At 40.8% G+C, this 26484-nt stretch overlaps 1 protein-coding gene across 1 annotated transcript in view; it reads right to left on the bottom strand.

Annotated features, from left to right (window-relative positions):
• LOC311102144 (exportin-6-like) overlaps positions 1–26275 on the bottom strand; it is an 89127-nt gene extending 62852 nt beyond the window's left edge. The window contains exons 1-5 of the mRNA XM_084143377.1: positions 25738–26275; positions 23685–23775; positions 22679–22791; positions 16176–16373; positions 9375–9534 (exon numbers count right to left, since the gene is read on the bottom strand). Of these exons, the coding sequence (XP_083999503.1) occupies positions 9375–9534; positions 16176–16373; positions 22679–22791; positions 23685–23775; positions 25738–25740 (565 nt within the window). The 5' untranslated portion in view covers positions 25741–26275. The remainder of the gene's footprint in view (positions 1–9374; positions 9535–16175; positions 16374–22678; positions 22792–23684; positions 23776–25737) is intronic.
• Positions 26276–26484: the final 209 nt, after the last annotated feature.

The raw sequence follows: 26484 nt of genomic DNA, 5'->3' as shown, positions 1-26484 counted from the left end.
GGGAAGACATCCTCCTCCCTTCCTGAAGGTTCATCCTGACATGACCCTCCAGCATGACAATGCCACCAGCCATAGTGCTCGTTCTGCAAGACATGAATGTCAGTGTTCTGCCATGGCCAGTGAAGAGCCTGGATCTCAATCCCATTGAGCACATCTGGGACCTGTTTGATCGGAGGGTGAGGGCTAGGGCCATTCCCCCCAGAAATGTACGGGAACTTGCAGGTGCCTTGGTGGAAGAGTGGGGTAACATCCCACAGCAAGAAAAGGCAAATCTGGTGCAGTCCATGAGGAGGAGATGCACTGTAGTACTTTATGCAGCTTGTGGCCACCAGATACTGACTGTTACTTTTGATTTTGACCCCCCCTTTGTTCAGGGACACATTATTCAATTTCTGTTAGTCACGTCTGTGGAACTTGTTCAGTTTATGTCTCAGTTGTTGAATCTTGTTATGTTCATACAAATATTTACACGTTACAATTGCTGAAAATAAACGCAGTTGACAATGAGAGGACGTTTATTTTTTTGCAGAGTTTAGATAGTTTCACAAACCTATGCTAACTAGCCTTAGCATGCTAGCTGTTCCTGTTCATCCGTCTCTGGGATGTAGATAAATGGCTTCATTGCCAAAATCAATCCCTTTAATATGGAGGAAATTACAGTAATTGGAGATAGTGTTTTTTTCAACATAGAATATTCTTAGGTGGGCCGTCTGAGTGGTAGTTTTCCGGATGGAAAAACAGTTTGTGTCAACTTAACCCACCAAAACCAGATAGAAAGAACGCAGAAAAGATATTGAATTAATATACACTACCGTTCAAAAGTTTGGGGTCACTTAGAAATGTCCTTGTTTTCGAAAGAAAAGCAATTTTTTGGTCCATTAAAATAACATCAAATTGATCAGAAATACATTGTTAATGTTGTAAATGGCTATTGTAGCTGGAAACGGCTGATTTTTAATGGAATATCTACATAGGCGAACAGAGGCCCATTATCAGCAACCATCAGTCCTGTGTTCCAATGGCACGTTGTGTTTGCTAATCCAAGTTTATCATTTTAAAAGGCTAATTGATCATTAAAAAACCCTTTTGCAATTATGTTAGCACAGCTGAAAACTGTTGTGATGAATAAAGAAGCAACAAAAATGGCCTTCTTGAGACTAGTTGAGTATCTGGAGCATCAGCAATTGTGGGTTCGATTACAGGCTCAAAATGGCCAGAAACAAATAACTTTCTTCTGAAACTCTTCAGTCTATTCTTGTTCTGAGAAATGTAGGCTATTCCATGCGAGAAATTGCCAAGAAACTGACGATCTCATACAACGCTGTGTACTACTCCCTTCACAGAACAGCGCAAACTGTCTCTAACCAGAATAGAAAGAGGAGTGGGAGGCCCCGGTGCACAACTGAGCAAGAGGACAAATACATTAGTGTGTCTAGTTTGAGAAAGACGCCTCACAGGTCCTCAACTGGCAGCTTCATTAAATAGTACCCGCAAAACACCAGTCTCAACGTCAACAGTGAAGAGGTGACTCCGGGATGCTGACCTTCTAGGCAGAGTTGCCATGAAAAAGTGTCTATGTTCTTTTGCCCATCTTAATCTTAAATCAACAGTGAACAATCGCCTCTTCACTATTGACGTTGAGACTGGTGGTTTGCGGGTATTGCTGATGCTCCAGATACTCAACTAGTCTCAAGAAGGCCCATTTTATTGTTCTTTAAATCAGAACAAAAGGGGTTTTTAATGATCAATTAGCCTTTAAAAATGATAAACTTGGATTAGCAAACACAACGTGCCATTGGAACACAGGACTGATGGTTGCTGATAATGGGCCTCTGTACGCCTATGTAGATATTCCATTAAAAATCTGCCTTTTCCAGCTACAATAGCCATTTACAACATTAACAATGTCTACACTGTATTTCTGATTAATTTGATGTTATTTTAATAGATAAAAAAATTGCTTTTCTCTCGAAAACAAGGACATTTCTAAGTGACCCCCCAAGTTTTGAACGGTAGTGTATATATATTTTTTATAATACCATTGAGAACTAACAATCAAATATAAACGTTAGAGTTAGCATATTAAATGGCTGGCTTTAGGACCATGCTGAGAATCGCTCGGGGAGAGCAGAGACAGAGCCAGAGTTTGCTTTGCCGGTCAGCCGTTTAGGCAGTGCGCCGATTGCTTTGAATTTGATGTTGGCATTTGAACTTGGCCTTGTAAGCCTCACGGCCAGCTGTTTTATGCACCGGTTACTTTCACATTGATGTCGGCATAGGCTAGGGGTAAATTTAATTTGCCAAAATTAGCTATATAATTACTTGTGCCTATACATAAGAATAAATAATTCAAAATACTTACCCAGAGAGCATGATTTGGCCACAGAGTTATCTAATTGTTCAACTCCCAATTGACCGAACAGTAGCCTATATTACTGGCACCAGCGGAGAGCCATATCCTCTGTGAGAGTGCACATATTCACTGTCTTTATCATTCAATCAGTACCACTGGAAAGTTTTTTTTGGGGACAATAATTTCCTCCTTCAGGTTAGATGGATGTATTGTAAAATGTGCATCTCCCCTTTTCGCAGGCCTAGATTAGATGGTTGCATTTAATACAAGGTTGTTCTTACTGATCTGTTTGTCAGTGTCAGCAGAGTAGGCTACTAACTTGTTGTATAAAAAAAGTGTACTCACCGGCCAGTTTATTAGGTATCGGGTCGAACCCCCCTTTGCCTCCAGAACAAGCCTGAATTCTTCAGAGCATGGATGCTACAAGTTGTCGGAAACGTTCCACAGGGATGTTGGTCCATGCTGACGTGACGGCTTAATGGAGTTGCTGCAGATTGGACGGTGCATTCCATCTCATCCCAAAGACGCTCCATTGGGTTTGGTCAGCAACAATATTCAGATACACTGTGGCGTTCAATCGTAGCTAAATTGGCATCAAGGGACCTAACGTGTGCCAGGAAAACATTCCTCACACCAGTACACCACTGCCACCAGCCTGTACCGTTAACACCAGGCAGGAAGAGTCCATGGCCTCATGCTGCTTACGCCAAATCCTTATTCTGCCATCAGCATGACCAGGCAATGTTTTTCCACTCAACTGTCCAGTGTTGGTAATCTCGTGCCCACTGGAGCCGCTTCTTCTTGTTTTTAGCTGATAGAAGTGGAACTCAGTGTGGTCGTCTGCTGCAATAGCCCATCCATGACAAGGATTGACGTGTTCCGAGATGCCGTTCTGCGCCGTTATTTGTCTGTTTGTTGCCCGCCTGTTAGCTTGCACAATTCTTGCCATTCTCCTTTGCCCTCTCTCATCAACTAGCTGTTTTCTCCAACAGGACTGTCACTGACTGGATATTTTTTGTTTGTCGCACCATTTTCGGTAAACCCTAGACACTATCGTGCATGAAAAGCCTGGTCTACTGGATTCAGGCACGCCTGGCACCGACGATCATACCATGCTCAAAGTCGCTTAGGTCACTCGTTTTGCCCATTCGAATGTTCAATTGAACAGTAACTGAATGCCTTGATGCCTGTCTGCCTGTTTTATATAGCACGCCATGACCATGTGACTCACTATCTGTAGGAGCGATCCATTTGGTTTTACCTCATGAACTGGCCGGTGAGTGTATGTTGCTTATGTTTCCAGTCATATAAAGTGTAGTAGAATTGCATGAAATGTGTTTATAAAATGCAACATTTTATGAAAGGAGTAGAACGGTCTCTGATTAGGCCTACTCAATCAATCAAATATATTTATAAAGCCCTTTTTACATCAGCATAAGTCACAAAGTGCTATACAGAAACCCAGCCTAAAACCCCAAACAGCAAGCAATGCAGAATACTCTGTCCCTACGCGGTAAGGAAGGCATTGTTCAGAACTGTGTCTTGCTAACAGTGATTGAGTTACAATGCCTTGCAAAAGTATTCATCCCCCTTGGCTTTTTTCCTGTTTTGTTGCATTACAACCTGTAATTTAAATGGATTTTATTTGGATTTCATGTAATGGACATACACAAAATAACTTGTTTCAAAAAATTCTAAAAAATTAATAACGGAAAAGTGGTGCGTGCATATGTATTCACCCCCTTTGCTATGAAGCCCCTAAATAAGATCTGGTGCAACCAATTACCTTCAGAAGACACATAATTAGTTAAATAAAGTCCACCTGTGTGCAATCTAAGTGTCACATGATCTGTCACATGATCTCAGTATATATACACACACCTGTTCTGAAAGGCCCCAGAGTCTGCAACACCACTAAGCAAGGGGCAACACCAAGCAAGCGGCACCATGAAGACCAAGGAGTTCTCCAAACAGGTCAGGGACAAAGTTGTGGAGAAGTACAGATCAGGGTTATAAAAAAATAGACATTTTGAACATCCCAAGGAGCACCATTAATCCATTATTTAAAAAATGGAAAGAATATGGCACCACAACAAACATGCCAAGAGCGGGCCGCCCACCAAAACTCACGGACCAGGCAAGGAGGGCATTAATCAGAGAGGCAACAAAGACACCAAAGATAACCCTGAAGGAGCTGAAAAGCTCCACAGCAGAGATTGGAGTATCTGTCCATAGGACCACTTTAAGCCGTACACTCCAGAGCTGGGCTTTACGGAAGAGTGGCCAGAAAAAAAGGTGTTTAGGTGTTCGCCTAAAGGCATGTGGGATACTCCCCAAACATATGGAAGAAGGTACTCTGGTCAGATGAGACTAAAATTGAGCTTTTTGGCCATCAAGGAAAACGCTATGTCTGGCGCAAACCCAACACCTCTCATCCCCCCGAGAACGCCATCCCCACAGTGAAGCATGGTGGTGGCAGCATCATGCTGTGGGGATGTTTTTCCATCGGCAGGGACTGGGAAACTGGACAGAATTGAAGGAATGATGGATGGCACTAAATACAGGGAAATTCTTGCGGGAAACCTGTTTCAGTCTTCCAGAGATTTGAGACTGGGACGGAGGTTCACCTTCCAGCAGGACAATGACCCTAAGCATACTGCTAAAGCAACACTTAAGTGGTTTAAGGGGGAAATAGTTATGCACACTCAAGTTCTCTTGTCTTATTTCTTGTTTGTTTCACAAAAAAAAATATTTTGCATCTTCAAAGTGGTAGGCATGTTGTGTAAATCAAATGATACAAACCCCCCAAAAAATCCATTATAATATATTAGTCTGCAAATGCGATGACAGATGCATGTAATCTTTTATTATAAAGGTCACATTTTATGGTGAATAAATAGCTATGGATATCAGCATTTGAAGTTTCACTGTACGTTTTACTGTTCCACAAGTAAATGAGTCAATTTATGATATGTTTTATTACCGGTTGACATTGTATATGCCGTTCCACAGACCTTTAAATGTTATATTGTGGTGATAAAAATGACCCCAGACATTTAGTTGTTTGTTTTTGCTGATCTCCAAATATCATTTTAGAGTTTTTTTTTAACTGTGTAGAAATGCAGTAGATGAGATTCAACTTACCCACAACCTACTTTGCCATACCATTTAATTTTCATTTATGTCAAAAATCTACACAAAATACTCTGTCAAAGTGGAAGAAAAATTCTAACATTTGTGAGATCAAATAATAAAATAAAACACTAATATATCTTGATTAGATAAGTATTCAACTCCCTGGGTCAATACATGTTATAATCACCTTTGGCAGTGATTACAGCTGTGAGTCTTTCTGGGTAAGTCTCTAAGAGTTTTCACACCTGGATTGTGCAACATTTGCCCATTATTCTTTTCAAAATTCTTCAAGCTTTGTCAAATTGGTTGTTGATAATAACTAGACATCCATTTTTAGGTCTATCCAGAGATGATCAAGCAACTCCAGTGTAGATTTGACCTTGTGTTTTAGGTTATTATCCTGCTGAAAGGTGAATTTTTCTCCCAGTGACTGGTGGAAAGCAGACTAAACCAGGTTTTCCACTAGGATTTTGTCTGTGCTTAGTTCCATTCCGTTTCTTTTTTGTTCTGAAAAACTCTGCATAACAAGATGCAGCCACCACTATGCTTGAAATATTGTAGAGTCGTACTCAGTAGTGTTGTATTTGATTTTCCACAAACATAAAACTTTGTATTCAGGACAAAACTTAATTGCTTTGCCACATTTTTTGCAGTATTACTGTTGCGAACAGATGCATGTTTTGGAATATTTGTATTCTGAACAGGCTTCCTTCTGTCACTGTCAATTAGGTTAATATTGTGGAGTAACTTATGTTGTTGATCCATCCTCAGTTTTCCCCAATTACAGCCATTAAACTCTGACTGTTTTAAAGTCACCATTGCCCATATGGTGAAATCCCTGAGTGGTTTCCTTCCTCTCCGGCAACTGAGTTAGGAAGGACATCTGTATCTTTGTAGTGACTGGGTGTATTTATACCCCATCCAAAGTGTAATTAATAACTTAACCATGCTCAAAGGGATATTCAATGCCTGCTTTTTTCTTACCCATCTACCAATAGGTGCCCTTCTTTGCGAGGCATTGGAAAACCTCCCTGGTCTTTGTGGTTGAATCTATGTTTGAAATTCACTGCTCGACTTAGGGACCTTACAGATAATTGTATGTGTGGGGTACAGAGATGAGGTAGTCATTCAAAAATCATGTTAAACACTATTATTATTGCACACAGAACAAGCCCATTTCCATATTCCACACATTTTTACTCCTGAACTTATTTAGGCTTGCCATAACAAAAGGTGTTGAACACAGACTGAAGACATTTAAGCATTTCATTTTGTATTAATTTGTACAAATTCCACTTTGACATGATGGGGAATTGCGCCAGTGAGAATTAAACCTACATTTAATCTATTTTAAATTCAGGCTGTAACAACAAAATGTAGGAAAAGTAAAAGGTATGTGAATACTTTCTGAAGACACTGTAACTGGAAGCATGCTATTGATAGAACCAAAGGATTCTGTATTAGCATGCATCACATCAAGCAAGGAGCATTTGAAATGCACTGCGAAAAAATTAAATAAAGTTCTAAGTGCCATGGGAACTGACACTTGTTAATGATAGCCAGCAAGAACTCATCTTCCTCTTGGACAAACGTGTTCAGTCAGCACAGACTGAACCCAAGGAAAGGTCAACTAATCCAACTGGCATTTAAGGGGGATCTTACAAGAAGATTTCGGGGAGAATGATCAATTACTCAGGAAGTTCAACAGAGCATGAAGGAGGATACAACTCTTCTGATTGAAGAATATGGTGCCGGAGGAGATGGCTGCCGTTTTACGGCCCCCTAACCAATTGTGTGTTTTTTCGCGTTATTTGTAATTTATTCTGTACATAATGTTTCTGCCACCAAAAAGAGCTTCTGGATATAAGGACAGCGATTAGTCACCTCGTACTGGACAAAGATTTTTTCTTCAACGAGTCGGACGCGAAGGTCCAAAAGGCTTCTTAACAGCTTCTACCCCCAAGCCAAAAGACTCCGGAACAGCTAATCAAGGCTACCCGGTCTATTTGCATTGTCCCCTCCACCCCACCCCCTCTTTTAAGATGCTGCTACTCTCTGTTTATTATCTATGCATAGTCACTCTACTCACATGTACATATTATCTCAATTACCTCGACTACCCTGTGCCACCGCACATTGACTCTGTACCGGTACCTCCTGTATATAGCCTCCCTACTGTTTTTTATTTTACTGCCGCTCTTTCATTATTTGTTATTTTTATTTTACTTATTTTTCTTAAAACTGCATTGTTGGTTAAGGGCTTGTAAGTAAGCATTTCACTGTAAGGTCTACACCTGTTGTATTCGGCGCATGTGGCAAATAAAATTTGATTTGATAAGAAACGATCTAGCTGGTTGTGTTAGTTCAACATCTTGGTGGTCAGTGGCGTCATTTTCAGCAAAAACCTAGGGTATGGACTGGCAAAATTACTTCTTTAGCCAGCCGGTCTTGCTTAGTGTGATCAAAAGAAGTCAATGATCTCGGCATTTGAACTTTTATGTTTATTGTTGTATAGCGTGATATAAGCAGAATTAAATATAATTCCAATGCAAGAACTCACATGACGCCTCATCATGCTACTGCTACGGTTTCTTGGTAGCGCATTGCTTTTCGTGATTGTAAATGAGAACTGTACGTACTGGAAACGTGTTAATGGTAGGCCGGCATTGCTTAATTGATTATATGGGTGGGTCGAATTTGATCCATATCGCAACGTGTTGATGAACTCATGAGCTGCATGATTTTACATGTTTGAAGCGGGCCTATAGGCCTATTTATAAGACCGCTGTGCATGGCTGCATCTCACTTTAGTAGGCTATGTTTTGGTAAATTCCATTTGCCTTTTGTTTACTGCATTTGTTTACTGTTAATGTAAGTAGCATAAATAGATTGTGTCATGCCTTTATCGATCTGACATTTTGTTTATAGGCCTATAGTAGACCTACCACTTTTGTTCTGTTCGCATTCATTCGTTCGCATTCGCAGTTGTGTCGGTATTCTAAGCCAAACTGCTATTCAGTATTTTTGTTTTGCGTGAATAACTAGCCTACTATTTTCAGCATTTAGTTTGCATTATTTTGGTAAGACAGCTGTGTGTGTATGGCTGCATTCACATAGGCTGTTTGTAACATGTGATTTACCCTATCTATCTTGTAGCCTATATTAATTTGCCTAATAGGCTTTGCTTTAGTGTGTAGGGTGCTGTCCATTGTGCTGATACAGCGCAGCGGAGATGGGCTATAGATTTTGCACCAACCTGTCACTTTAAAAGCACTCAATGGTCTCAGAGTTTCAGTATTTAAACTATGTTTGTGGTATAGCATGAAATAAGCAGAATTTTATATAATTCCAATGCAAGAACCCCCCCAAAATTGTGCCCCCTAACCGATTTCAACTGCCCCTTTGTCACTTTATCCTGACGCCGGGTCTGTCTGCTTGGCTTGGTAAGTAACATCAACCAAATAAACAATTTCTACCCTCTGCATCAAATATCTATTCTGCTAAGACAAGTTAATTTACAAAAAAATCATGGCCTTGAGCAAGGCACTTAACCCTAATTGCTCCTGTAAGTCGCTCTGGATAAGAGCGTCTGCTAAATGACTAAAATGTTAAATGTAATTGCCAAAATCCCGAAGTATCCCTTTAACGTTAGGTTAGTGAACAATGTCAATGCATTTTATAGAGCAAGCCAGACTGCTTTAGCCATGACACCTCCTACTAAATTTTGCTTGACTAACATAAGTGCAGCATAGTTTCATTTCTAAACTTTCGCCATCCAAACCAAGTGATGCCAACGTGCATGAACACTGGGAGCCGCTCCGCTTGGTGAACCGCCAGTGTTTCACCTCCCAACTTCCCATTGTAATGAATGGTTGAACTTGCTCACCTGTCAGTAGTCCCAGCACCGTGGGGACCTGCTCCAGCAGCAGTTTGCGCAGCTCGTCTTTCCGTGCCACACTCAAATCCTCCCGCGGGCACGCCAGCTCCTCGGATGTGGTCTTGAGCAAAACCAGCCCCAGAGAGGCCATGGTAGGAGACTGGATCAGCTGCAGTAACACACACAGAACACACACAGGTCCAAAAGTCTTCTTAACAGCTTCTACCCCCAAGCCATAAGACTGAACAGCTAATCAAATGGCTACCCAGACTATTTGCATTGTTCCAACCGCCATGTCTTTGTTAGACGCGGTGTGGGTGAACGGATGATCTCCGCATGTGTAGCTCCCACCGTAAAGCATGGAGGAGGTGGTGTTATGGTGTGGGGGTGTTTTGCTGGTGACACTGTCTGTGATTTATTTAGAATTCAAGGCACACTAAACCAGCATGGCTACCACAACATTCTGCAGCGATACACCATCCCATCTGGTTTGGGCTTAGTGGGACTGCAGAGTGAAGGAAAAGCAACCAGTGCTAAGCATATGTGGGAACGCCTTCAAGACTTGGAAAAGCATTCCAGGTGAAGCTGGTTGAGAGAATGCCAAGAGTGTGTAAAGCTGTCATCAAGGCAAAGGGTGACTACTTGAAGAATCTCAAATATAAAATATAATTTTGAATTATACACACGATCACGGCAAAAACAAAACACGTGCGCGCACACATACACGCATCAACATTATTTGATTCAAACCAATCAGGGCACCTGTCCAGAGACAAAGAAGTGGTGGCCTCACTTTTGAACAAAAAAAAAGAAGCAACTAAATGTACCTTTAACATCAATCTGATTGAAAATATTTAAGTTTTGAAAATTGCATACCTCAATACTACACCGGCTCCGACGCTCGTTGGATGTGGCAGGGCTTGCAAACTATTACAGACCACAAAGGGAAGCACAGCTGCGAGCTGCCTTGTGACACAAGCCTACCAGACGAGCTCAATCACTTCTATGCTCGCTTCGAGGCAAGCAACACTGACGCATGCATGAGATCATCAGCTGTTCCGGATGACTATGTGAGTAAGATTTAAGCAGGTCAACATTCACAAGGCCGCAGGGCCAGACGGATTACCAGTACTCCGAGCATGCGCTGACCAACTGGCAAGCGTCTTCACTGACATTTTCAACATGTCCCTGACTGAGTCTGTAATACCCCTTAGGAGACTGAAAAGATTTGGCATGGGTCCTCAGATCCTCAAAAAGTTATACAGCTGCACCATCGAGAGCATCCTGACTGGTTGCATCACTGCTTGGTATGGCAACTGCTCGGCCTCCAACCGCACGGCACTACAGAGGGTAGTGCGTACGGCCCAGTAAATCACTGGCGCCAAGCTTCCTGCCATCCAGGACCTCTATACCAGACAGTGTCAGAGGAAGGCCCTAAAAATTGTCAAAGACTCCAGCCAACCTAGTCATAGACTGTTCTCTCTGCTACTGCACGGCAAGCGGTACCGGAGCGCCAAGTCTAGGTCCAAAAGGCTTCTTAACAGCTTCTACCCCCAAGCCATAAGACTCCTGAACAGCTAATCATGGCTACCCAGACTATTTGTATTGTCCCCCCACCCTCTTTTACGCATTGTCCCCCCACCCCACCCCCTCTTTTACGCTGCTGCTTCTCTGTTTATTATCTGTGCATACTCACTTTAACTCCACCCACATGCACATATTACCTCAATTACCTCAACTAACCTGTGCCCCCGCACATTGACTTTGTACCGGTACCCCGTGTATATAACCACCCTACTGTTATTTTACTGCTGCTCTTTAATTAGTTGTTATTCGTTATTTTTTACTGACCACTTATTTTTCCTAAAACTGCATTGTTGGTTAAGGGCTTGTAAGTAAGCATTTCACTGTAAGGTCTACACCTGTTGTAGTCGGCGCATGTTGCAAATAACATTTGATTTAATTTGATTTTGTGTAAGTTAATATATTGTGTTAATGTTAGTATGGTCTAAATTCTACTTATGTTTAGCATGGTTAGTATGTATTCGTTAAAACATCAAATAAATATACTTATTGAAGAGCAATATACTGTACATTAGGGCAATATTCTTCCCATGTCTAAAATGTAAACACAAAGCAGACCTAACTCTTTGGTCCTTTAAAAACCTGTTGTAGGTGAAATATTGTGTGCTATAGCTTGGAACACAAATAAATGTGACTCTGGATGACAACATAATTATGTTTGTTTCCAACATTTGGGATGTTTCTCTAACGAATTTTAATCCGCTTTGCATATTGTTTCCTTGTCGCGATACTGGTATCGCCACGGCCCTACTGTACATACTGAATATATAGGACTATACATACAGTGGTGAGATAAAGTTTGTGAATCCTTCAGCATTTTCTGTATTTCTGCATAAATTGTACCTAGTATTTGAACCTCTATATTAATCAGCTCAATAAAAGTGTATTAATGTTGTCACGAGTTTAGTATTTTGTCCCATATTCCTTGCATGGAATGATTCTATCACGCTTCTAACTCTACAAACTCGTTGTATACATTTGCAGTTTTTTTGTGTCGTGTTTTGGGTTATGTTTTGCCCAACCAGAACTGAATTGTGAATAATGCAATTTTGGAGTCACTTTTATTGTAAGTAAGAATAGAAGATGTTTCTGAACATTAAACCTGATAATGCCATGATTAAGAAAAAACATGAATTAATCATGAATAATGATGAGTGATAAGGTTACAGAGGCTACAACAAAACATGCTGACATGCTCTCACCATTACAGGGGAGAGCATGTTAGCTTGTTTTGAAGATCACATCATAGGTCAGTTTTATGCAGAAAACGCTAAAGGGTTCACAGACTTTCTCAGCACTGTACTGCAACTGTACATACTGTATGTATAGGACTGGATGATGACATGGGGATGAGAACTTATAATAAAGGCTTCCAATGGCCAATGCATTGGAAGTCAAAATTCTGTTTTTCCTGTGTTTTATATCATATTGTACAGCTGATGAAACTAACACTGTAAAAGTGTGAGAAAAAAAATGGTTATTTCCTGATAGTTGCTGGTTGAAAATACAATCTTCATAGGACATTCTAATCAGCAGGCTTTGCATGGGTGGAGTTTCGGCTTGCCTGGTGACATCACCAGAATTAGCTAATAGACCAATAACAAAGAGCGTTCCGAACTAGGGCTGTGGTGGTCACGAAATTCCGTCAGCCGGTGATTGTCAAGCAAATAACTGTCGGTCTCACAGTAATTGACCGTTAATTAACAAACAGATTTAGCATCACCTGGCTTCCACAGGAACATCTACATTTAAAAAAGTATAATAAATCCATGTAATATAGCCTACACATTCACAACAAATCCATTATTTATTTTAGACAGGTTTAAAGAAGCATGATATGAAGAAAATGTAGTCTATTTCAGAAGAACAGAATAGCATACTCCGAGTTGTCCTTATGTTAGGTCCTGATCTGCCTATGCCAAATGGCTGTGGGCTACACTAGCTAATTTAGCAGACAAGATTTGCTTAGAATTCCGTGGCATTATTTTATATAATTTTTTAGTATGAAGAATACAATTGAACAAAGCTGAATAAAATAGAATGGATATTTTCTTCAAACAATTTGAGGGAGTGTGCACATGCGGCTATTCTATGTTGAGCGGTTAACAAAGAAATAAGTACTCCTTATTGCTTAATTTAGAGTTATTAATGTAACTTTAGTTGTTCTACAAACGTTGGGCTATAATGTGGCTGATGCAACAGATCAGAACGTTTAGCTTAAAATGTTGATAAACTATTAGGCTATTTCTTCACATTATAAGCGCAGCAATGCGCACATGGCAGTAGGCTATAAGCGTGAATGTTCCATTAGCAGGAAAACACCATTATCAAAAGTGACTGCAAATGCGATTATGCATGTAATACTTTTATTATAAAAAGGTGCATTTTTATGGTGAAAATTACCTTCCCCAAACTTGAAACTCACGCGCTGCTTATGTATGCCAGTTAGGCTTTACACTCCTTGTAAAGCGGATTAATGTGCTTAATTTTAAGAACTTATTTGGCCACTTTAGTTGTGATACAAACCTTATTAGGCTAAATGAGGTGTGTGACTATGATTTAAAAAAGTGGCTTTGTTTCTTGCCTTATTAGGCTAAATGAGGTGTGTGACTATGATTTAAAAAAGTGGCTTTGTTTCTTGCCTTATTCACAAGTGAAACTCCTGAGTGGCGCAGTGGTCTAAGGCACTGCATCGCAGTGCTAACTGTGCCACTAGAGATCCTGGTTCGAATCCAGGCTCTGTCGCCGCCGGCCGCGACCGGGAGACTCATGGGCGGCGCACAATTGGCCCAGCGTCGTCCAGGGTAGGGGAGGGAATGGCCGGCAGGGATGTAGCTCAGTTGATAGAGCATGGCGTTTGCAACGCCAGGGTTGTGGGTTCGATTCCCACGGGGGGCCAGTACAAAAAATAAATAAATATGTATTCACTAACTGTAAGTCGCTCTGGATAAGAGCGTCTGCTAAATGACTAAAATGTAAAATGTAAATATAATTCACAAGTGATAGGCTAATATTGTCACCCATCAGACTATTCTTGATTTAATCTCGTCTTTACACATACTAAATAATATATGTGTGAAATGTGTTTTGATTTAGAATGGACCATTATCATGCACCTGTCTCGAAACAGGGGCAGTGGAAAAAATACATGTAATCTATGCACTTAAATAGCGAATGGAGGACGCTTTTCCTGTGGTTCATTTTCATGCCAGCCAGGTAGGCTATACTCCTGCTGTAAAGATAAGCAATGTGCTTAATATTAGGAAAGTTGACAAATAAATATAGTAGGCCTATAGCCTATAGAAAGCTGATGGGATCCTCCTCGTTTTAATAGAGGCCATCACTCTGTTTTCTCGCACAATTGCTAGCCTATAGAAATGTTGCGCAACATGAACTCATGGGATCTCATGAAGCGTGATTAGATTTTCAATCATATTTGCATTGATGTCAGAGTGATTAGATGGACAATAGAGTACTGACTACCAGGCAGTTAGCAAGTTTGGTAGGCTACTAACGACCATCAGCAGCATCAGAGCTTGGAGAAGTCTAATTACCGTGACTAAGCGGTCACGTGGAATTTGACTGCCTTCATGACTCGTGACCGCCGGTGTGGCAGTAATACGGCCACTGCAACAGCCCTATTCCGAACCTCTGCCAATAAGAGCTAGTTTTCAAGTTTCCCCTCCCCACTCAGACCACTCGCAGACAGTCCAGGCAAAATTCTTGCTTGAGATATTGATTTGTTTATTTTTTACAATTTTAATGGAAAACTATTACAGTAAGGTAATTAATTGTTACCCAGAAATGATTTTTATATTGATATAAAAATAGCTGCATTGGGCCTTTAACCTTTTGCCTGTCAATCAAATTAATGAAATCGTGGATTGCAGCCAAGTGCTCTCCATGCACAATTTGCCAGATGCTAAAACAGTTGAGAGATACAGATTTAGCGATGAACTATCCTTTTAAAATGCTAGCAGGGTGACCATATTATTATTTATTTTTTTGGACCATATGAAGACTAATGTATCAAATGACAGGCCTATGTCACTTTATTTAGCTTCTGTTGTATGGCTTTGTCAGTTCTGTTTTTTCATTTTTATTTATTTATTGTAATGTTGTTTGGGCTAGACTTTATTTAGGTAGCCCCCTATAAAAGGCATACAAACCTAAATAATAAATCAATCTATCAAGTGCTACTTGATATGCAACAACATTCTGATGAAGGCTATTGATGGCCTAAACATCGTGATTTTAATATTTAGATAAATAAAGTATCAAGTTGTTAATTGTGATCAAGAGTTCCCCCTATTCCAGGGGTCCCCAATTACATTCAGCCATGGGGCATTGCTTTTCTTGAGCGGCTGGTCGGGGGGCTGAAACATAGTTATAAATAATCTGTACACTGCAAATTGACCGAATGAGGCACAAACGGATACACTAAGTGTACAAAACATTAAGAAAACCTGCTCTTTCCATGACATAGACTGACCAGATGAATCCAGGTGAACGCTATGATCCCTTATTGATGTCACTTGTTAAATCCACTTCAAATCAGTGTAGGTGAAGGGGAGGAGACAGGTTGAAGGAGGATTATTTTTAAGCCTTGAGACATGGATTGTGTATGTGTGCCATTCAGAGGGTGAATGGGCAAGACAAAAATATTTAAGCGCCTTTGAACAGCTGCAAGGAGCACCGGTTTGTGTCAAGAACTGCAATGCTGCTGGGTTTTTCACATACAGTTTATCAAGAATGGTCCACTACCCAATGGACATCCAGCCAACTTGAAACAACTGTGGAAAGCATTGGAGTAAACATGGGCCAGCATCCCTGTGGAACGCTTGACACCTTGTGGGGTCCATGCCCCGAATAATTGAGGCTGTTCTGAGGGCAAGGGTGGGGGGGGGGGGTTGCAACTCAATATTAGGAAGGTGTTCTTAATGTTTTGTACCTGGTGAATTTACAGGCTTATGTCCAACAACGAAAAGTATTACAAATAATAATAGTTTTTTTTTTTTTTGCTCAGAAAACCTGGGGGGCCACCTATTCGGGAATCCTGCCCTATTCCTTCCTGATATGCAACAACTTCAGTTAGGTTTAGGGCTAGTGGAAAGTTAGTTGAACCTCTATGAACCATTTGTGAGGGACTAATCAAATAAAATATTACCGTTTGCTGTATTGGCAAAGCCAACATAAGATATTCAACACAATTTTAGCAGGGCTCACCTGAAGGGTGTTGGTAAAGAAATCATGGTAGAACATGGGCCAGTCCTGGCGACCAATGTCCACTATGACTTTGCAGAGTTTGTTGCGTATGAAGAAGGGCATAGCTTTGTGCTGGGCCAGCAACAGCTTGGGCAGGCAGCTACGGATCTCCATCTTGTCCTGTGAGGCTACTCCCAGCCACATCTTATTTACCAGGTTCTGAAAAGGCAACAATGGGCAGATTTTCAGGTGTTATGATGACCACTTTGCGTAACTTTATTTGAACTAGCCAAACTTGCTTTAAAACACTGTTATAACTTATCATGATCATAACCATAAGTAGGCCTATCAGTTAAAAAGTGTAGGGTGTCTTCTCTTGCTATTGCATATTCATTCCAGTCATCAGTAAAATCCCACATGGTCGGGTACATGTCTAATATCAATGTGTTAACAATAAAGGTTATAAAATGACTATGGGTTAAGGGAAATTCTCATTTTAACAGATATATATATATTTTTTTAAATGTTGGAAATGGTGTACCTTGTGACAACCCTGAGGTAGGTTTAGCCATTAATTACTGTTCTGCATCGTAACACGATCATAAAATCCTAAACTGTTGCAACATTAAGAGCTGTCCAACACGTTTTCTGACAATTTTGACATGTGCCATGGATGTACTCTTGACGCTATTATGCAGCCATTATAATCAGAGGTGTCATAAGACTAAAGAACACCGCAATGTCACAATGCATGTATATATGCACTTATTGCATTACAATAATACATTTTATTTTAAGCGCTTTTCAAGTCATATACACAAGATAAATTATATTGTCATAATATATATTTGACAAGTTATGAAGCATGCTATGAAGCTTAATAACACTTATGAAGCGTTATGGCAGACAGTTTAAGTGTTACAAAAATATTTGGGCTTTTAGTGATGTTCATAATTATAAATCACACTGAGAAAAAATGGCTTAAAGGGATACTTTTGGATTTTGGCAAGGAGGGCCTTTATCTACTTCCCCAGAGTCAGATGAACTCCTGGATAGGGCTGTGGCGGTCACAAAATTTGGTCAGCCGGTGATTGTCAAGCAAATAACTGTCGGTCTCATGGTAATTGACAGTTAATTAACATAAACACATGTTGCATCTCCTGGCTTCCACACATAGTCTACAAGCCATTTTAAAAAGTCTAATAAATCCATGTAATATAGACTACACCTTCACAATAAATCCATTATTTATTTTAGACAGGTCTTAAGAAGCATGAAGAAAATGTAGTCTATTTCAGAAAAAAAAACATGGCATACTCTCAGTTATCCTTATGTTAGGTTCTGATGTGGCTATGCCAAATGGCTGTGGGCTACACTAGTTCATTTAGCAGACAGGATTTGCCTATAATTCCGTGGCATTATTTTACATTATTTTATAGTATGAAGAATACAATTGAACAAAGCTGAATAAAATAGAAAGGATATTTTCTCCAAAAGATTTGAGGGAGTACGCACTATTCTGTTTTGAGCGGTTAACAAAGAAATAGGTACTCCTATATGCTTAATTTAGAGTTAATGTAACTTCAGTTGTTCTACAAAGGTTGGGCTATATGTTTTGATTTTTAATACATTGAAAGGCTGCATGATGAGACTAATGACGATTTGAAAAAAGTTGCTTGAAAGGCATGAGCTCTGCTTTGTTTTTTTGTGCAAGCTGTACACAATCCAATAGTCTCTCATTCACAATTTGACAAGCACTTGATAATGCCTCGAATTTCACAGTGGCATCCCCTTTGTGGCCCGGAGTGCTACGTTGTGCCCTTCTTCCTGAGTGTGCGGCGCAATCCGAAGCGCCTCTCACTCGCATGGCTCTCCGTCACGTGATCAGGTCTCTCTCACAGGCTACAAGTGCAGACAGATACATCGGGGACGCAACTGCGTGTGTCCTTTTCCAATTCCAAGATGCATTTTGAAGATATTGAAAAACTGTCCACGTTTACTTTTCGTCAGCCAACAAGATGAGTAGGCCTAACGAACAGCAAAGGCACTAGCCTATGTCAATCTACTATCCCCCATAGTACAAAAGTTGACCTATTCTATACTGTGGGATAAATAAATATTCCAAACATGGTCTGGGACAGTTGTGGGCCGCAATTGACGTGGACTTTTACATTAATATGGATTTTTTATCTCTGTTGCTAAGAAATAATTGAATTGGTTCATCTCACTAGGTTTGTGTGTGTGTAAAATGAGCATCTGACCTGTGTTCGGGTCAGATTCTACAGTTGTCTTATCTTATCAGGGACTGAAACCAGACTGTGACCCAGTGGCTCTCCTTAGGCAAATCCAGGGTGAACCGGGGTTGAATAGAGTTCAAACTGAACATGATTATGTTTGCATGACAGGGCTTGATTGATTGCACTACCATTGTTTCCAAACTGAATACATTGAGGAGAAGTCAGATTTCGCCACTATCATAAACTAAGGAAGTGGGCGGAGCGGTCAAGAGGTGGAAACTGGAGACAGCGGTGGGGGAACCCAAGAGGGAGGGGTTAAGCTAAAATGTATGTACAACGACTATATAAACTGAGAGCTGAGAGGTGGAAGGGAGATTCTTTGCAAACCACCTCGGCTTTGTCTATTGTAATAAAGTCTATCTTACTTCTACAAAAACTCTGGAAATAATTTGGTTCTTTGAACAATATAAGGACAAATTTGCCACAACACGATAGATCCCAAATTAATACAACCACTAGCATCAAAAAAATGTTTTTATGCAATGTGGCTGACGCAACAGATCAGAACGTTTAGCTTAAAATGTTGATAAACTATTAGGCTATTTCTTCACATTATAAGCGCAGCAATGCGCACATGGTAATAGGATATAAGCGCAAATGTTCCACTAGTGGGAAAACACCATTATCAAAAGTGACTGCAAATGCAATTATGCATGTATGCTTTTATTACATTTTTTTTACATTTTAGTCATTTAGCAGACGATCTTATCCAGAGCGACTTACAGTTAGTGAGTGCATACATTTTCATACTGGCCCCCTGTGGGAAACAAACCCACAACCCTGGTGTTGCAAGCACCATGCTCTACCAACTGAGCTACAGGGGACTATAAAGGTGCATTTTTATGGTGAAAATTATCTTCCCCAAACTTGAAACTCATGCAATGCTTATATATGCCAGTTAGGCTCTACACCCCTTGTAAAGTGGATTAATGTGCTTAATTTTAAGAAGTTAATTGGCCACTTTAGTTGTGATACAAACATTATTAAAACATAAATGCCTATGGGCTAGGCTACATGAGGTGTGCGACTATGATTAGAAAAAGTCGCAAAAAAGGCATTGTTTCTTATGCTGGGCATCATTCACAAGTGATAACATAACATTCACAAGTGATAGGCTAATATTGTCACCCATCAGACTATTCTTGATTTAATATTGTCTTTACATATACTAAATCATATATGTGTGAAATTTGTTTTGATTTAGAATGGACCACTATAATGCACCTGTCTCGAAACAGGGGCAGCGGGAAAAAATACATGTCATCTATGCATTTAAATAGCAAAATGGAGGGTGCATTCCCCGTGGTTTATTTTCTTGCCAGCCAGGTAGGCAATTCTCCTGTTGTAAAGATAAGCAATGTGCTTAATGTTAGGAAAGTTGAGAAATAAATATAGTAGACCTAGCCTATAGAATGTTGATGGGATCCTCATCTTTTTATTAGCGGCCATCACTCTGTTTTCTCCCGCAACTGCATAGCCTATAGAAATGTTGCGCAACATGAGCTCATGGGCTCTCATTAAGTGTTTGATTAGATTTTCGAATACATTTGCATTGATGTCAGAGTGATTAGAGGGATAATAGAGTGCTGAGTACCAGGCAGTAAGCAAGTTTGGTAGACCAGCAGCAGCATCAGAGCTTGGAGAAGCCTAATTACCATGACTGAACGGTCATGTGGAATTTGACTGCACGGTCATGTGGAATTTGACTGCCTTCATGACTCGTGACCTCCGGTGTGGCGGTAATACGGTCACCACAACAGCCCTACTCATGGATACCATTTTTATGTCTGGGGAAAGTAGTGTAATTTAAAGTAGACTCAGCGATATCACGTACATGCAGAAAGTAAACAGCATAGTGGGTCAATTTCCACAACAACTAAGAGTGGAGCGCAAGGCTCAACTTTGCCGCTGTTTTTGTGCCCTGGCTACCACGTAGAGCCCTGCACGGGCATGCATTTTAAGCCCTACCCATGCCCGGGACATTCAGGCCCTACCCTACCTATCCAGGCACGATTACTTCTGCCAAATTTAAAGCCCGGCCCTGCCTGAAACCAGAAATAACATTCTCTGTTTGTGAATCCATTAGCTGCTACTCTCACTCGCTCCCTGCTCGCAGGCAGCTCGCTCTGCATGCACTCTGCTCATGGCGGCCGAGTTGGTGAGTAACCATGGCAATGACTCTGTTTGGGCTGCTCTGCTCAATGACAGAGAGTAGGTGGCTACTTTTCAACAGTCTAAACTCAAGGAACATTATTTTCTGTGAAATAATCTCTCCTGTCTCATATTTGACAAGGTTGAAGCACTTTGACGCCATGTTATGATCTTAGTCCGATATGACTGTACTGCGAAGAAGAGCACGAGTCAAATGGCTCAGCTTCAAAATGTTATTGATCAATTGAGTGATACTGTGAACAGCGTGAAGTGAACCCGTGCACAAGCGCAGATACTTTGTTTGACTGCGTGAGAGCGAAGTGTTGCATCTCGCTCATCTCAATATCCTAGCCTATTCATTGATGGGCCCTGCTTTACTGAAGTAGCAAAACATTGCAAGCAAAGAAATTGTGATATACAGCTTTTGATTGCCGATAGATAGGCCTAGTGCACGATTCTGTCTGCCTGGTGGCCGACCTGCCTATACTGTGCCCATCTCTCTCCATCCCTTGCTAGCTCGCTATGAAAGATGCGAGTGTTTATGTTCTTGAAAGTACGGCAACTAATCAGCCTCCTCCGTTCCAAAAATACAGAATCTTAGGAGTCTATTCCTAGCGGAATCGAATCTTGACACTTAGAAATGGGAGTCGACACCAGGAGGAATCAATTATTTTGGAGTTGACTCTCCACCACTACGTCATTGTTGGAAAAAATGCAGAGAAAGGCAGGCGAAGTCCTGTAAGGCAATACTATAAGAACTTAAATGAGAAGGAAATGCAAACTTTGCGAGGTGGAATTGAGGTACAGTAATGTTAGTACAGGTGCAATGATTAACCATCTGAAAGTGACGCACCATAAGACCCAAACCATTGCTGGCAGCTGCATTGTGAATTCACATGGAATTTTATGAATTTTTCTTATTGTTTAAAACGGAAAACCGAAAAAGTTTAAACTTTAAGAAAAACGTTTCATTTGTCACATCCCTCATTTTACTTAACCCTTATTTTACCAGGTAAGTTCACTGAGAACACACTCATTTACAGCAACGAACTTGAGAATAGTCAGCCATGCACTGATGCGCATATACAAATACAGAATAACTTTATTTTCACGAAGGAACTTCTGGTTTGGAGGTTCCAAAAATATATCAGCATGACTACAACGTTAATGTATTCAACAACAGTGATCAAACACCAATGAGCCTACACGAAGGACATGCATCGAAGAACCTCTTGGAGACCCATTTCCATGAAAACATGTGAGGCCCTTATGATCATCAAGCAAAGTGATGTTGAAAACATCCACAGTACAAGTTCCAACAAACAGAACACAAATTCGAAACCAATGTGCAAAATTCCAATTATGATGCCACAATCATCAACCAGGACACTACTTCTCTGAAAAGGTGTAGCCTATAGCTGCAAAAACCCATAGAAACAACAAAGCATGTGACCCTCCCACTGACCTACTCAGGCGTCACATCACTAACAAGTCACAACAAGCTTAGCCTTAATGTATAAAAAATAAAAAAAATAAACTCAAACTCAAACTCAATGACAGCCTTTCAGACAGGGGGGGGTTGGAACTTCAATTGGAGTTCATCAATCACCAATTTAACTATCAACAGGTTAGCCAATGTTAGTTTAGTATAAAATTAACTATAGTTTAAAGTCCCGTATCTCCGAGCAAAGAGATCTGTCTTGAACACGACATCTCATGTTCTGAAAATGTCAATGTGTGACATCTGCATTCAGTACTGAGAATGTCTTTAGTGTATTTGCATATTATCAACAGAAAGCAGCCCCATTAAAATAACCATTGCTATGTAACGGTGTCCTCTTTGCGAGTCAAGTACAGCAAAGCCATTGGCACCTCTACGTAGCACAGAAGATTTCAGTATTGTATAGTACAATAGTTGTATTATAAGGCTTTGTCCGTCATGGAGTTTATTACAAACTGCATACGTGTGTGATTGGGCTCCAATGTTGAGACTCAAGGTGTTGGAGACCCCTTCAGGTGATAGGCCTATACAATATTACTACCAGACTATTCCTAACATTCACCAAATGAACTTACCTCAAATACTGTGAGACTGTACATCATCACATACTCGTTCCGAGTGTTGGAGATGAAGTACAAGCAGTGGCGCCATGCTCCCATCTGCTGAGCAAAGTTATTCAGCAGCTCTTCTGCAGAATGGGCAGAAATAAAGGAGGCACATTATTATTATTTTTTTATGTTGAGACATTTTTTACATAAGTCATTGCTTACATAAAAAGATAATTATGACAACTTATCACAAATATAATAATAATAATAACATTTCTATAGTGCTTTTCATAAGAATGTCAAAGTGCTTAAAAAGCAAAAAACAAAGAAGCAATACATCATCATGAGTAGCTTAGCTAGTTAGGTCAACCAATAGAGTTTGAGTACATGCATCCTCCAATGATGGAGCGGGACAGTTCATGACTTGATCAGAGGAAGGTGGTCAGGGCGATGGTTGATGAGTCTAGTGACGATTACGTAGAGGACTACTCTGGGAACTAGTCTGTCGTGTAGCTACTGGACCTCTCCTCCTTCACAATGTGTAGCACCCACTTGGGTGATGCCTCAGCAGCTCTGGGCGCCAGAAAGCTCACCACACACAGTTCAGAGTAGTAGCCAGTCGTCCTCACTACGAGCCCTTTGCCTCAGCACTGCATTCTTTTACTTTACAAATATGAGGATATATTACCTGTATCTGTAATTAAAATTGCATCTGCACTGTATAGTCCATAGCAAATCAATATAAAAAGTTCTGCAAACTGGCCACCATTTCAGCACCAAACGTTCCATGACAACAGCGTTGCGTGAATGCAATTATCATGGGACTTTGAGCCAACATAGCAGCACCCATTTCAATTTTAAATCACATACCAAGTGCACCACAGTACATGGCTCTGGTCCATTCTACTACCATGCCAAATTTCATAAGGGTGGCCGGACTTGTTCAGATGGTTGCACAACGATACTTTTGAATGGACATGCTTCTGTACCCAGATCAAATTTGGCACGGCACTACCACCAGCGCCACACTCACCAATCTCTCTCTTGCGCTCGTTGGTTGTACAGCTGTGGAAGAACTCTGTCATGAGACTCTCCAGAGCGCGCAGTGAGCTCTCCTCTGATGCCTGCGGGATCAACGGAGGGAGGGAGCAAGGGAAGGAGGAATGATAGAAAGGCGGAGGAGAGGAATTGGAAAATATGAGCGATAGGTAGAGAGCTTTAAGAATAATAAATTGTTCGTTTATCAAAGTTAAGAATGTGATCTAAGCCCACTCCACAGCTAGCTTAACATTTTGCCAATGGAGCTAGCGAATTTGATCATTTTCGTTAGCTCAATTGGTTAGTACGTTTTCAAGGGTGGTCCGTGTGTTTGCGATCAGAGGATCACTAGTTCGAGCCCGGTATGGGGACAGGGACAGTGGAAGAAGCTATACTGTTAGCAGCACACTGACGACAGTTTCATTAAGCCGGGCATACACTACACGATTTTGGCCACGATTTAGCTGTCCCAGACAACTTTTCCAGATCTGAGAATAAATCCCGATGTCGTTTCCTACACGGGGTGTGCGGCCGTCACCGACGCTTGTTGAATGTGAGTGGGTCAGAGACACAATCTAGGGGCTACCGATGCAGTCGTTGAGCTGTCCGGATATTTTCAAACATTGATTTTATCGGCACAAAATCTGCAATGCTGTTGTAGTGTGAGATGTGCAACTAAACATTTTTAACATTGATCAGCAATAGCCAATGAGAGCTCGCCAGTGCGATGATAACATTGTATCGCATCATCCAGAATGTGTAGACTCTCGAGCAGGGGCGATGACTACTACTAGTATGCGTTTGTAGCCTTTAACCAAAACATTTAATTGTTACAGCTCTGAAGTTCACAATCATTGTTATTGAATTCAAAATGTATTGGCTACATACACTATATGACCAAAAGTATGTGGACACCTGCTCGTCGAACATCTCATTCCAAAATCAGGGGCATTAATACGGAGTTGGTCCCCCCTTTGCTGCTATAACAGCCTCCACTCTTCTGGGAAGACTTTCCAGTAGATGTTGGAATATTGCTGCAGGGACTTGTGTGTGACCCCCGTCTGTCACATTGTTTAGTCTGCGCACCACTATGTTGGAAAGACAAAAAAACGACTGGTATGAAGATAGTTTAATGTGAGGCTCAGCAATGTTAGGATTTTGAAAGTCATGTAGTGTACACCCAGCTTTCGGGGCAGTAAGGTCAAATGGATGTCACATAAATTCCTCCAAATTGCATAGGGCCCAGGACAGGTGCTGCACTGTGACGCTTATGGAAAATACTCACACTAACTTCCTCATCGCATTGGTAATTTCCACCCAACTGCTATTCATAATCATAGTATAATGGATTTCACTAAACCAGCAGCAAAGGGAGTCTGTCAATTCACTATTTAAGAGAGTTGTGTTAAACAAATTGTTAGCATTTGAGTCACAGGAAGGACAGTATAGCAAAAAGGAGAATAGTGATTCCTCTGCATATCTGAAGCATCTTGCAGAGCAAAGGGCCCGAATTCTTCTAATGGGCCGCAACATGCTAGGATTACTCAACGCAAATATTTGGTCTTGCAAGATGTGTGTCTAGTGTCGCAGACAGACGAATTCGACTCACATCCCGGAAACCAGGTAGCCTACTCATCATGTGTGGAGCACAAACAAGAACCGTTATCTTGCTCGACAGGGTTTGATTGCTGTTTAAAATATATCTTCTTCCAGAATTCTGGAATTTTATACTGGGAAAATATCATCGTAGAATAGATCATTTAGAAAGCTTTCAAGATATGACACGTCAAATGTGACAATACCGGTAACTAACACATGCATGCAAATGATCAGTTCAATATTTATAATTTAATACTAAGGGTTTCACATTTTGATTAAAATATTATATTCAGTAAAGGATATTGACCATTTCTGTTCTGTCATCGCTTTGCTGAAGTCTACAGCATCTATTCTACATTGTCCATGTATTGGATTTTTAATAGTATCCATTTCCTGACATGTTAGTTAATTAACTAGTAATAATGTGGCAGATTATAACCCATACTCACCATGTTCGGAGTTAATTTCGATGCCTCTCCTGGCTTCCAATAAATATTTGTAGCAAGCAGGCTACTTGAAGTGTTGGCTACACCGGTAGAGGCTCATGTTGTGGCAATGGGCCCACTCGCGACTAGAAGACATTGCATCATAAAAATGCAGGTGAAATCATTAATTAATGCAGATCTCCATACAATGTATCGCTTTTAAGAGACGACCCTTGTTATTGTTGATAATGTTGCTACACGGGGTTTAATGAAGGTGAACAAGACATGTAGCGAACGCTGACTAGCTGTTGCACTGGGAACCCGGGTTAAAAAATAAAGCACGCATTAAAGATTGTCTGTTTGAGGGGTTTACGTCGTAAGTCCTCCGGAAAATGTAATACAAACTGAATTTACAGCTGCGTGCTTGTTCCTGTTTTCTGTGTTATTCTCCTCAAGCGGTTCTACCCAATCCCAGTGCTAGCTTTGGCTAAGCTAACTGGTTGCTTTGGAACTGCTGTACTGAGCCTGAGGCCTTGCAGTCGCAACTTCCTCTCCGTGAATCAGCCCCTCCCCACCGGAAGGAACATTTTAATCTTCAGCCGGATGAGTCCGCCAGCCACAAAAAAATATAGCATATTACATTAAATATTTTCACAAGTCTGTCTATATTTGCATATTGTGGCAAATTTACAATAGGAATTCTGTGTTATCAATTTACAGCACACACACCTCAAGATCAGCCTCACATGCTTCCCTCTACCCCATCAGAAC

Source organism: Coregonus lavaretus (genome assembly GCF_964263955.1).
Source record: "Coregonus lavaretus genome assembly, chromosome: 2".
NCBI classification, from domain to species: Eukaryota; Metazoa; Chordata; class Actinopteri; order Salmoniformes; family Salmonidae; genus Coregonus; species Coregonus lavaretus.
The sequence above is the reverse complement of the archived record's forward strand: the minus strand, read 5'-3'. Positions and strand labels throughout refer to the sequence as shown.